This window comes from Pangasianodon hypophthalmus, chromosome 19, assembly GCF_027358585.1.
Source record: "Pangasianodon hypophthalmus isolate fPanHyp1 chromosome 19, fPanHyp1.pri, whole genome shotgun sequence".
In the NCBI taxonomy this organism is placed as follows: Eukaryota; Metazoa; Chordata; class Actinopteri; order Siluriformes; family Pangasiidae; genus Pangasianodon; species Pangasianodon hypophthalmus.
The window spans coordinates 12536210-12551205 of record NC_069728.1 but is presented as its reverse complement, the minus strand read 5'-3'; the positions used below and the strand labels follow the sequence as shown (position 1 = coordinate 12551205).

General features: G+C 36.0%; 1 protein-coding gene across 3 annotated transcripts in view; it reads left to right on the top strand.

Annotated features, from left to right (window-relative positions):
* LOC113532050 (disks large-associated protein 2) overlaps positions 1-14996 on the top strand; it is a 133995-nt gene that overhangs the window by 103729 nt on the left and 15270 nt on the right. For all 3 annotated transcript variants that reach the window (XM_053242141.1, XM_053242143.1, XM_053242142.1), the window contains exon 6: positions 11735-11794. In XM_053242141.1, coding sequence (XP_053098116.1) covers positions 11735-11794 — 60 coding nt within the window. The remainder of the gene's footprint in view (positions 1-11734; positions 11795-14996) is intronic.

Below are 14996 nucleotides of genomic sequence, written 5' to 3'. Positions count from 1 at the left end.
AAATTCAAATTATAAAGGGTATGCTGATTCTGTATGTGTAGTTGCATGCAATAGTGCAAGTTTTGTAACAGTCTGTAATACACTGTTTTCAGTCTCTCCATTGGTCATCATTACCTTATTTTTCAGAGCATCATTATCATTTGACTTCTCGTTCAATTTTAATTGTTTAATTATGGTTAACAGCCTAATAAGAGCCAAAGGCTGTATTTTTACACAACATTCAGAATAATAACATTTATATTTCAATGTTCAGCTATTTCAAATACAAGAATACAACAATTTTAGAAAGTTAGAAAATTAATTACTTTGATATAAAACCTAGAAAAAAATTTAATCAACAATGTAATGTCCAAACAGATACTTTCTCAGCCCAATACATTTTTTTTATGCTATTTGTCACTGTTATAAGGTAATGCAGTTTTGGAGGGGATATCATATATTGTGTGATAATCATTCAGTTATCAAAAGTTCTTTTCATTATGCGGCAGGAAATTTATTCAGGGTTTTTCTTTTATCGGTTATTTAAAGTGTTGTTTAACTTTCTTTTGTGTTGGATTCAGTAAAATGTATTAAGTTGTCTTATTTCTTCTTTGTGTCTATGAATACCCAAACATCCCTAAAAGAAAAATCTATATGCACTGGGATGTAATCTATATGCTGACTTGTCAGAAGTGTTTGTTTTCCATCCAGGAAAAGTGAATTCACTCTAATCATGGGGGCATCACCACTGTATGTATATATGTATGTTGTCCAAAACACACCTATGTCTATCATCACTTATGTCTAAAATATTTTAATCCATCTGAGCCAAATTGGGCTCAATTGGACTTTACTTTAGTGAGACTTTAGCACCCTTCCTCCTGGATAACCATAATCCGCTCATTTATGTATTCATGTCCATTCACTCAACATATACATAATTACATATTTCAACATATTTATATTATGCTACAGTAATCACATGACCTAACTGTTCTTTACTCCTGAACACAGTCAGACCTTAAAATATCCCTTGCACAGAAAACAAACCATTTCAAGAAGGCTGGTTTAGCCATTATACTGATCTTAAATGATCTCAAACATCAGCCCATTTTATGAAACATCCTAAATGCCAGAATGCATAAATTCTACACTTATTAATACTGGTTATGTCGACACATCCCTGTTAAAATTAAAAGTTTTTTTTTTATGTAAAAAAAATTTAAATAAAGATAAGTCGTATCCTTAATGTGATATAGCAGCCAACAGCCTTATTTATTATATGAATTAACCAATGACATTCAAACTCATATTCAAAAGTAATTATCATGCAGCTATCATCAGTAAAGTGATTCTGATTAACGCCAAATAAAGATCAGCTGTTTCTGTAGGATTGTCTTGGTTTAATCCAACTGCTGAAGCCATGGTCCATAAAGAACTTACAAAGCATGTATGGGATCTCATTGTCAAAAGGTACCAATCAGGAGAGGGGTACAAAAGAATTTCCAAAACATTAGGTGTACCATGGAACATCGAGAATGCCATAATCCAGTGAAGAAAATGGGGCACCACAGTGACATTACCAAGAACAGGATGTCCCTCCAGAATAGACAAAAGGATAAGAAGGGAGGCTACAGTAAAATTGCAGGAGCTTCAGGACTATATGGCAAGTACTGCTCACTCCCTGCATGTGACAACAATCTCTCATATTCTTGGGGTATGGGGTAGGGTGGCTAGATGGAAATCCTTCCTCACAAAAAAAAAAAAATAAAAAAATAAAAGAATCCAAGCCTGCCTAAATCACTCCAAACCATGTGGCAAATGGTCTGAGAGCAAGGTAGAACCTTTTGGGCATAATTTGAAAAGATCTGTTTGGCACAAAAACAAGCTTATCACCCAAAGAACACCATACCTATGGTGAAGCATGGTGGTGGCAGCATGCTATGGGACTGCATCTCTTCAGCTGAGACTGGGCTCCTTCCAAAACAGAGGGACTCATGGATAGCCTGCAGGCCTGTGTTATACAGCTGAAGATGAAGAAAAATTTCACCTTCTAGCACAATAATGAGTCAAAGTACAAATCCAAGTTAACAAAGGAATGGATACAAAAGAAGATCAATCTTTTTAAAAATGGCCCCATCAGAGCCAAGATCTAAATCCTAACAAAAACCTGTGGAATGTCTTGCAGAGGGCTGTGCACAGGAGCATTTTCACAAGGAGAAGTGGAATGAAATTGCCAAATCAAGATATGCTAAGTTGGAAGACTCATACCCAAAAAGACTGAGTGCTGTATTACAAGCAAAAGATGCTTTAACAAAGTATTAGTTAAGGGGTGTGCACACTTATGCAACCAGCTTATTGTAAGTTTTTTCTTTTTTTTTTCTAAAATATTTCTATTTGTTTTTGTTTTGGTTGCTGTATCATGTTAAAGGTGGAAAAAGATCTGACATAATTTATCTTGGTTTAATTTTTATTTTTTACATCATAAAAAAGCTGCGAAGAAAGAAATAGAAATGCTGAGAAGTGAGTTAGTTTACAAATGTTTATGGTTTACAAAACATTCAAATGATAATGTAATGAAATGCACCGTTGGCTACATTATCTGTAACATGTAGCTAGAGATTGTATGTAATCAGTGTCCCTACATTCCTGATTTGTTCTTAGCAGTTATATTCATCACTAGCTTTAACTAAGTTACCTTGCTGGCTAGCCACATTGTATGTTAAATTCTCAGCTATATACTTAACAGACCTGTTAAAATAAATCATAACAATCAAAACTAATCTCTTCCTCACCAACATTACCTAAGGTTTTGCAGCTGAAATTTTATATGTGCCAGGTTCTCCTTATAATCCATAACATAACAAACTGAACGAATACATAACAGTGTTTTGGAACCATTCCTCATATAGCATTCTAACAATGAATATTTAAAAATGATCATATTCTTTGCTCAATTAGTGTTTTTGAAGGTGAAGGTCCAGTACAGCTTTAGACTTGGATCTATAAACTGTAAACACGGAATTACGTAATTATCAGTTAATAAGATAATGCCTAAAGCCTAAAGTTCATGTACAGCAAAACAAAAGAGCCTGCTATGGAGAAAAAAACCCCAAAACTGTTAGCTTGTATTACATCTTAATAAAAAAAAGAGCGTCCAACAGGAAACTTAATCATGTACAATACAGACTCATTATAACTATAAATGTTGATCCAGCTTCAGTAATAATGAACTGTTATCACTGTAATATTAAATCCCAAATATGTGTTTTAATATTTTTACAATACAAAAAGAGACAGTAGAGGACTATTGAACTAAAAAAAAAAGAAAAAAATAGAGAGAGACACAATTATGGCACCATTAACACTTGCTATACGATAATATTATAATAAATATAAGTATATCCACACATGGATGCATCATTATAGACACATTTCACATTAACAAGTAAAAGGACATAATATCCCACTTGAATATAATCAGTATAATACAGCAGACAAAAGAAAAAAATCAGCCACCTGTCTGTAGAGGGAAAGACATGTTAGCTAGCACTTTAGAATTAGCCAGCATTAACCAGATTATCTTATTAACATATCTATCTATCTATCTATCTATCTATCTATCTATATCTATCTATCTATATATATATATATATATATATATATATATATATATATATATATAGATAGATATAGATATAGATAGATAGATAGATAGACAGATATAGATATATATTCCCTCAATATAACACATCTTTCTCAATGAAAGAATAACATTCATTATTAGCTAGTTACATAAAGCTATAGATTTAAACGAGTACATGAGCCAAAAATGAAATGTGCACATTTTCCCACTTACTCATTATGTAGTCAATTAGCCAAGACGTGTTTGGTGTTTGCTTCCTTAGCTTTTCACTTGAGCTTCAGCTAATGTAGCTGAAAAGTAATTGATGTAATTGAAGTACATCTTCCAGTTTACCATCTTCAGGCACCAAACTTGTCTTGGCTGATCGACTAAATTTTGGGGTACAGGGTATTTGTCTAAATTCAATTTTTGGCTGAATTTAAAAGAGAATTGGTGTCTGATTCACTACTTACTAAGCCACATTTGTTTAATCTCAATAAACATACTTATTCTACTGTATTTGCAACATCTCAGATTGCAATTTATCATTCACAATTTATGTCTCAAAGCTGTCACAACCTTCAGTGCATAGCTCTCTCATGTTGTGTGAGCTCTTCAACAAGGAATTGCTTTTGAAAGAAATTAATGCTGACTCAGCATCAGAAGTGAATGTAATTCCCTGTTGCATTGCATTTCATTTTCACCAGTACATTGCACTTGTGCCACAATGAAATGCATTCATTGTCCAATCACAGCCCTAAGCTTTACTCAGGGGTGTGACTGTAATCAAAGAAGGGAAGGCTCGCACACGTTATGAAAAGCTTGTTAATTAAGGTTTCAGTGCAGTAGGACTGAAGAAACAATGAGCCCATAAAAGGTGTTCCTTTACATGGATGGCAGTGTCTCCTGGAAAATTACAATTTCCTGCCCTTTTTTGCTTTTTCTCAATTACAATCACATACCTGAGTAAGGTTTAGTGCTGTGATTGGACAGTGATTGCATGTCAGTGTGGCTTGACTACAACACGCTGATGAAAGTGAAATGCAACGCAATGGGGAATTAACTTCTGATACGAAGTCAGAGTTAAATTCTTTAAAAAGCAGTACTTACTGATTGTCTTTCGCTGAAGAGATCAAGTCATGTAAGAGCCTGATGTGGTGTAGCATGTTGTCTTCATGTTTCAAATAAAAAAGCAGTATCAACCCCCGGTGCAACTGCTTTTCTATCTGGCATGGAATCTTCTCAATATCCTTGAGTATAGAAACCTGTCAGTGCTGTAAAACCGCATCCCCCCTCTTGGTGGTGATTTATTTAATCTCCACACTCTCACCATGTGATAAAGAGATTCAGCTCAAGTTCCTTTCATATCATGATTAATCTATATAACCTGATTTTAAGGGGGCATCATTAAGCCAGTAACACTAACTACAACCAAAAACTGAATAAATATTCAAACTGGTCTACAGCTATAAAAAGAGGAATATAAAGAACATAGATTATCAATTTTCCAAAACAGATTGTGCCAGTGTTTTCACAATGTGTAAAAATAGTGCGGTAAAATAATTCAAATCAACACACAAAAATGACATTTAATCCTCTGCTTATTTTAGCAGCTGACCTAAAGCAATTTCACTGATTACTGAAAGCTGCCTTAAATTAAATATTCTTTACCCAATGCGTTTTTCATACATTTTTTGGTTAAGGGTATCGTTGAGGAACCGGATGGTTGTCAGTGTAAATTGTTGATATTGGTGGAGAGCCACTGTAGGGCTTATTTACATGTATTCTTTTGGCAGGCACTTTTATCCAAAGTGAGATAGAATCCAATCCAAGCATAGAGCTGAGCAGTTGGGGGTTAAAGGCCTTGCTCAAGGGCTCAACTGTGGCTCTCTAGCAAGTCCAGGATTTGAGCTGACAACCCGGATTGAATTCTGCATCCCTTGGATAAAAGTGTCTGCCAAATGAATAAATGGAAATGGAAATGAGACCTGCAGTGGCTTCCTGTCAGTATCTTCCAAATGAGCAAATATAAATATCTTAATTTAAGAAATACATAACGGATACAGTTGAATACAGTAGACAAACAGAAATAATTAATAATTGATTCCAAAATAATTGTACCATTGGATTGCTCTCAATAGTTGAAAATATTTGCATGCAAATATTCTGAATAACAAAAACAAAAGGAAATATGGAGGGAAAAATGAGAAAATAATAATGAAAACCCTGTGTATTCAATCAATATCACTATATCCAATATGTGATCACCGATTTTAAAGTCAGAACACTTTTTTTGTAATATTCTCCTCACATTCCAGCACCCATAATAAATTACTTCCTCAGGTGAGAAAAGTAGGTAAACGGCTGAAATGTGGCCCACCAACAGCTAATAAGGATAAGGAGTCCTCTTCTCCTTAGTAAAAATGTTGCCTGTGAGTTCTCCATCTTGCACTAATCATTCAGTTGTTCTAGCCTAGATACTATATTCTCATGTGTTTAGGAGTGGCTTTGGAGATAACACTCAGCGAAGCATTAAAAAAAAAATGTAGGATGCAAACTCAAGCTCATTTCTAGACTTTAAATGCAAAATCAACAATCAGCCACTTTCATGAACTGAAACCATAATGTGTGTCATTGCATTGTCAGTCATCACATCCCTCACCTCTCATCTTGTGAGATTTGTGATCATACGCACACGCACACACACATACACATCCACACACACACACACACACACACACACACAGACACACACACACACACACACACACACACACACACAGGCAAGGACTACCCAGCCTCAATGCCCGGGCTCAGAGAGACACCAACACCTCTACTGGAACTCCGTGCTGGTTTTTCTCTCACTGAGGGGGACAAACTCTCAGCACAATGGTGGGATCAAAACTGTGGCTCTTACTGCTGTATTAGATTTCGGTTAATGTCAGACGGACTTGGGTTTTCTTTTATATGCTTTGAATTAATATGATGTCATATCCTTGTGAACAATTTCTTAAAGAACACAAACCTGGTGTTAATGTGACACAAAGCAGATTTGAGTTTACTGCAGATTGTCATGAACTGGTGGCTCAGGATATCACAACAGAAAGAGAGTAATGTGACCAAGGATCCATAACAGCTTTCACTGAGCGTAATCTGTTTTCTGCAACATTCTCTGTGCAGCCTAAAAGAGACCACTACCGAGACTCGTTTCTGATAAGCGGCAGGTTTGATGTTTTATTATATAGGGACACCTCTGACATTGTAAAGAGAATGATGCTGATGCTGTCAAAAGTTGATGAGATGTTTTCACATGATTGACTTCTTTTATAAATGCTAAAAGTTGACAATTCACAAAGTTGATACCATATTAGCTAGGTAATTTAACTTATATTTAAATTTCATTTAATTTAACAGGATGTGTTATATAAAATAATCAGTGACAGGGTGGTATGGTCTGTTGATTAATTTCTAATAACAGCAACTGTTAGTTAAAAAAAAAGGTTTTATTAAGGATTATTTTATTTAAGGACAGCACTGACTGATAGCAAGATCAAACTCTTTGCTGTGCAGCTTTTAATTACTTGTAATTAGCTGAAGTGGGACACCAATTATATATTTAATGTGTTAAAGATTATTTTGCCATGTAGGTTGTAGTGTAGCTACTAGCTAGCTTTAGCTATCTTCATTAAACAAACGATTTATGAACCAGTTTTATTTTTCCTTTATATGTCTTTGTTTCTAGCTCTGGTTGCCATTCTTAATGTTATAGATTTTTTATTCTTTATTTTTTTGCAAGGTAACTATAGCTTATTCTGGGTATAATGCTGTATGCAGTACATCACTAGATGAATTAAGCATAATACATCAACTTTTGACTGCATCAACTATTTTCAACAATTCATATTCAACTATTTATATATTTTTAAAAAAATCACACAGTTCTAAATCAAAGCTTCTCATACTGTGTAACCTTGTTTAACTGTAACCATGACAACAAGTAGACTAGGTCTATTGCTACATTCAAAACGACTCACAGTGTTTACGATCTTGTGGTATTCACATCTGTAGGAGACAAAATATCCTGATAACTACAAGATATTCCTTACAAGTGGGAATTTCAGATATGTATGAATTGTCTGAACTCCACTTCCCTACCTCACCACTCTTGCCTCCAAAAAAAAAAACTTCCCAAAACCTTCAAACTATTTGGACTTTATTAAAAAGCCAGGATTAAATCATATTTTTCCTATGTGGCATCAGCTCGAGTAGTACCATACAACACAGTCCACAGAATGAGGAGTATTTCAAAATGTCCCCGTTATTAATAAGTTTTATATTTGACTACATTTTCATTAGATTTGTGTGCTAAAAAATCCTTTAAAAATGAATAATATATAAGATAATGGTCCCACAGAGCTTCTTTCATGTGCACACTGATATAAATATGCACATAATAATAATAATAATAATAATAATAATAATAATAATAACAACAACAACAATAATAATAATAATAAATTAAATAAACAAACAAACAAATAAATAAATAAAATAGTCACAGATATCTGTTAGTTTAAACATTGAAGTATTAACAAAAAAACATTAAAATTAAAGTAAGATGTTCCCGCAGATTTCTTGCGTTAAAGGCACGTTAGTTATTTTTTTGAGATAGTCATATATTGAGATAGTTGTAATCAGCAACGAACATTCAAGTGTAAGCTAATAATCATATAAATATGCTGTCATGATTTATGTTAATTAACAGCACAGTAGAGAATATTAGTGCTAACTCTGGTATGCAGCAGTGACTGTCTTGTGTCCTGTAGCCACTGGCAATGAAAACCTGCAGTACTCAAAGCTCTCTCTCTCTCTCTCTCTCTCTCTCTCTCTGGCCCTGTGTCTGGCTCTCTGTCTTTATCCAGATCGATCTGTCTCTCTTTTGACCATGTCCACAGGGCTGTTTCTAAACCTTTGTGGGCCCTTAGCCACATCCTGCAATGTTACAGGGCCCCCTGGTGGCTCAGGGGCCCTACATGACAACTATACTACTTTTAGCTACAAACAGCCCTGCCTCTCTGTCTATTTCTCTTTGTCTCTGTACCTCTGTTCTTGTCTTTCTCTATCTATCCATCTCTCTATTTCTGTATCTTTCTCACGCTTTCTGTCTGCCTCATCTTTGTCTCAATCTCTCTCTGTCACACTGAACTGTTTCTTTTCTCAGATCTTGGTTTCCATCGATGCAGAGCTTATTGAAATGATTAACAGTCTGTTGGATTTAATTATCACACTCTTCTGCATTTTGATTTCTTATTATCTTATTTTTTGGTTGCTTAATTTGAAATAGCATGCTTTATGAGCCAATTTAATGTTTAAGTGATCTTGTTCAGAGCTTCAGTGCTGATTTACACCTAAAAATAGAATAGATACTGTAGCTCTCAGTATGGTCACTTACATATCAGCTTTGGTAATGAGACCCATCTCTGCTTGTCTTCTTTTCTTTTTCATAGATAACTTGTAGACATGTGCCAATAGTAGAGTATAACTATTTTAAATTCATACACAAATTCATATGACATTATTACAATATTGTGTTTAAAGATATTCTTTAATATTCTAAAATAACAGCACTTTAGTCTTGTTTTTAATAAAAATTACTTTAAACCTTTTTTTTAAATTAAATATGCTTAGATACTTATGACAATTCATTTGAAAACTAAGGAAATTAATAAATGACATAAGATAGATAAATGAAAAAACAGCCAAAGAGTTTGTAACAGATTTAAATCGTAATGCAAAGCAAAGAGACTAGATTTCCAACAAAAACAGTGTAGTGTGTGTTGAACATCATGACATATTGTATAATTAATTATTGGCACATGCCTACACACTTGTATTGTCTGTGTATTCCAGCCTGTCACACTTCTTTGTGCTTTTATGTTAAATACATACATTCCTTTATGCTAACTCACTTTACTGTTCAAATATTTCACTGTTAGTTAATATTTGTTGTTAAAAGGAAATGGCACTGCTAAATTTTGTCAGTAGGTGGATATTTTACATACAGTCAACTCCACTGGCAACCCTCACGAAAATGGATAAAAATGAATAAGTAAAATGAAGTACATGCATTTTGAGGCTTATACCTTATACAACCAGCTAACAATGTTTCGCATAAATTCATCCTCCTCGTTTTTTTTGAACTGCTGCTCATGGTGGCTCACAGGGCAGCTGAACACACTCAGAAGAAAGCATTAACTGTCCCCTTCCTCATACATGAACTCACAGATTGGCTGGTTTCTCTCTAATTGAAACAGGAGACAGCAATGCCAATTTTGCTCTCTTGGACTGCCAGCCATGGATGACGATGGCACAGTCAGGATTTGAGCTCATGATCTCCAAACAAGAAGAAGAATACTTTTCTGTTGCTCTACTCAGGAGACCCAAAGCCTTACACTTTTGCCAGTATTTGCCAGACTTGCTGGTGGTGTAATCAGGCAAAAGGTTTGATTTTTGGCCCCAGAGCAAATGACTCCTATTACACTTGGTTTTCTAGGAGTTTCTCTAGTGCAGCTCTTTCAAACAGCTTCTTGTTACGGAGGTGGTGTCTAACAGTTAATGTCATTCTCAAGAATTTTCTGAAATTCTGATCTTTGCATTCTTTCTTGCCTCCCTCACCATCTTCCTCACTGTGTGGGGGTGTGATCTTTATTTTATACAGTGATTTTTGCCCATTGTCTTGATGGCTGCCAATAATTCTGGAGTTGACTATAGATATATATGCCTTCAAATATTACTTGAGTACAAAATATGCTGAGGACCCAAGAATGAACTGAAATAATATAAATTTATAATAATAACCATTTTACCCAGAATGTCCATCAGCCAAAACATGTTAGGAGTCTGCAGTTTGTTTCTTTAGTTTTGCACTGGAGCTACAAAGCTAATGCAGCTAACAAGTAATGGAAGTCTATCTCACCCAAAGGCTTTCCCATAAATATCTACCTCAAACCATATCTAGATTTGCTGATGTGGTTTAGGACACATCTGTAAACATGAACAGAACTCACCATGGAGCTGAATGCACTAGTGTTATAGGAGCCACCATCTTGGATATGTTGAATAACTTGGCAAAGAACTTGAACTTGAATAGCTTGGTATCATTATGATACCTAGAACGTGCCTTCCACAGTTCGAAGGAAGAATTATCGCAAAGCTGAAAGTTATGCAGATTGTAATTTATTTCCACTTTGAACCAACAAAATAACATATATTAAATGAGATCATGTCAATTATTTTTTAGTCATCTGTAGCAAATAGATGAAATACTCAAGTATTTGTAGATTTTGGGTGAGATAGTCTGCCATCATCTGCTAGTGGCATTAGCCTCATAAATCCAGTGCGAAATTAAAGAAGCAAATATCAGACACCCAAGATGATCTTATCAATTACGTATATTTAGGGTAAGAGGAATATTGTTCACATTAATTTTTCATTGAATGGTTAATTCAAATATTTAAATAATTGTTTCATGATTAAATAATTGGTCACTTTGAGCTAAAATTGCTTGATTGAACAAGTACAATTGTGCAGTGCCTACACACATAGTGGATTTACAATGATTCATTTAGTGGTCATCTTCCCAGTGCACTCAAAACAAGTCACATTTCCATTTCCATTCTTCTTGAGTTTGCTTTCATTTTTACTTAATTTCATTTAGCAATAAGCCTTTTTTTCCCCATATTATTCTAATGAACAATTAACATTTTAAATACTTTTAAACCAAAAAATCTGCAGACTGAATGCTTCTGCATATAATATGATTGTTTCTCATTTTGAAGCTAGGTAAGAATTCAGTGTCTATTCATTTGCATATCTGACCCCAGTGAGCCCAGCATATCAGTAAAGGCAATATTAGCATTTGAATATGACAGTCCTGCACGGCAGTGAAATGTGTTTGCTACGATCTTCTGGTGTCAGATTGTGAAAGTGCCATTCATTTCAATATGAAAATGTCCAAATGCATTTCATTAATTATCAGAATAAAGGAGGTAAGATGAAGTAAGATGGAGTTTTTTTCAGGGATAAGTACCATAAGCATTGCCCATCTAATAACTGCACTGTTGCTTTCAGGGATCCAGTTTCGCCTGCCTACTGCCTGTAATGTTGAACGAACGCAGGAACCAACGCCAGGTAAAAACTCTGTTTTTCTGTTGTTGGGTTTCTGTCGCAGCGAGTAAAGCGCATACTCTATCTCAGACTTCAGCGCAGATGGATGTAGAGTACCACTTTCTTTTAAGTTCCTCAACCAAAAACAATTACTCAAGAAGCATCTGCAATTTCAAGACGGCATCCGTAATTAAGATGGCTCTGTTCTCCATCGAGAAGGATTGCTCAGTATGCAACTTGAGTCCTTTGAACCTAGCAGTGACATTTGAGTCAGCCAGCTTGCCTTCTCATATGCGTTAACAATTCCAGAGAGCTATACACGTCATTGCTATGACTCCTATACCTGGTTTAGTGCCGTCTGTAGGATTTCTGTACCCACTGTGTTGATATATAAGCATTATCTATTAATAGCAACTGTTCTCACTGTTAGGTATACAACATCACATTCACCAGCTTCCTATGCTTTATGAACCATCATGTCAGCTCCTGATGATGCCGCTCAGGGCTTCATCAGCCTTTAGCACTAGTGAGATCATCTGTGTTTGTACCAGAGGTATTACTCTCAGCCGTAAGGCTTCTGCATCTGCCATTGCACTGCCAATAACAGCTCTTGCTATTAACCCAAACCCACGGCCAACTGCTCCACTCTGCATTCCAATGCAGTAAAGGAATTGCACTTCCTCTTACATAGCACTCAGCAGCCAAGTTTTCTGCCTGTTCCTGTTCCTGCTCCTGCTATTGTCAACACTCTGAAGGAGCTTACTTTTTCTTCCCATTGTGCTCTGTAGAGGACGGTGATAACCTGGAGTATTTCCCTAGCGGTTTCGTGATTTTGTTTTCACATTGCTTTTTTTTTGCATTTGGACATTTTATAGGCTGCACACATGGGGTCATGGTCATGAAGTGATGACTTAGCTATTCATACTTGAAAAAGAAACTAGTAAACAGAAATACTCCACTAATTACAGGAAAGCACCCTGGTGGCCCGTAATGAAAGCAACTATAGAGCTGCATACTCAAAATGTAAAAGATACTCAAAATGTAAAAGCTGCATACAAATTGAACATTCTTCAACTACATTGTCCTTACTGCTGAAGGATGCCTGTGCTTAAAAATCCCTTCCACACTCCATACACATCTCCTTTTGCCACAAGTGACACATGGGACATGTATGTATTCTGACATATAAAGAGAGGTAAATAAGGGTGTGTTAAAAACAGTAATGAAGCATAGGGAACACATACAAAAGTATACGTTAACCCCATCATCCTGGACTTGGTGGACTTAGATGATATGGGACACCATGTAGAATGGAAAGCTTTTTCAGCAATTTTTTGGTATGTCTCCCAAACGCTACTGTCACATACAGGTTTTTTTTATTAGAATTCATTAAAAACATGTAATGTCACTTGCAATTGTGTTCGTAGACACTGTCACGCTAACAAGAGTCGCAAGAAAAGGTGCTAATGTAACCTAGTTCAGTAGCTGGTTAATATTCTACTGGATACTTGGCTAAAGAAACACACTCAGCTAAGACTAATATGAAGCACATTGATGCCCCTGCTCTGGAGAAATGACACTGAGCTTGTGTTTTACACAAACTACTGTAGTTGTGATTATTATAACTATCAATGTAAATACTGTGCTATTTCAGTTTCTGAACTTTGTTTTGTTCATAAGCATTGCAGAAACATACCGTTGTTCTTCAGATAAGTGTATAAGCCATCCTAAGTAGGTGAATGAGTTATCAATGAGCAAGCTGCATCTCAGTTCTGAGTCTATTTTAATCTGCGCAATGAATCATATTCTCCCTATTGTCTCTCTCTCTCTCTCTCTCTCTCTCCTTCATTGTGTGATTCATGTCTTAGGCCTCTACTGGTGACTAGTTTGCATTTCCTTTTGCACACACTGATTCATATATAGCTTCATGCCTACCTAACACTTATATGTGTTAACGACCCCCACCAAAGCCTCTGTCTCTTGTCTGCTTGAGACTTTTATCCTTCTGATTCCCTGCTGAAGACAGATGTGTGCTGCTTCCCAGGTTTGCTGGCTCCTTAGACATTCATCAACTGTCAGGACTTCATGGTTCATGGGAGTAGAGGGCACAGGGAACATTTTGGTGGATTTCCACGATGCTGGGAGAGGATAGTTCCAAGGACTGAAAGGTAGCGATACTTTACTGTGACGAAGTTCAGAATACCGTTCATATTTTTCTACAAAGAAGAAGTATGTCGCTGCTTGAGAAGTGGAAGAACAGATGTACCCCAAAGCCAGGGCCTCCTGCTCATACTCCTCCGTAGCATGTGTTTCTGTGACTGTTAGCAACAATGATAAACAGGGGGTCTATGGCACAGTCCCATGGTGTGTGGGGGGTAATTTTGAGGCTGTTGATTTTTTTAGACTTCAGACAAGTCTTTGATAGTTTGAGAAATTTGAATCAGGATTTGTTTCAGGATATTCTACTTGGGTTGTTCAATGGGGGAAAAGAGATGTGGAAGAGATTTGATGTGGATCATGATGGTTTCACTGTGCAAGATTTGTGTAGGCATGGTTACCGAAATGGTGCTGTGAGTTACCATTCCATTCCCTTTCCACGGGGCTCCCATTCAGAGCATGAATATTCAGTGAACTGTTCAGAGGAACCGTGGGAATGTCTAATTACTTGGCTACTTTCTCATCCATGAAGTTTCCAGCTGTCCCAGTGTCAATGAGTGTGGGAAAATAGTCAGAACTTGATGTGAACACTAGGATAATCTGAGAGGAAATGTGAAATTTTAATGCTCAAACAAGTTCATAACATGTATGCTCACCTGAGTCGATGATTGTCTTCACATGTTGCATTGTCTTCACATGTTGCATGGCATCAATGAGTTTTCTCTTTTTCTGATAACTTGGCATGACCCATCATCACAGCTATACTTTCATGCCTCCATTCTGCTATTGCATTGTCAAAAGGCTTCTGGCCCTTATAGTGTCCTGATATCAAGCTGAATGAACAGGTTCCTAGATAGCTGATCATCTTTTCAAGCTAATTTGGATTGGAGATTTTTTTTTTTTTAGGCCACAATGAAAAGCAGTTTTAATTGCAGGTTCATTCCATCCACTTCCTGCTATGAGATTATGGAAGGTGAGTGGTTTGTTTGATACACACACACAAGATGATCAAATACTTTCTGGGATTCCTTCTCAAACTATCGATTGGTTTGTTGGAGCTCATCATAGT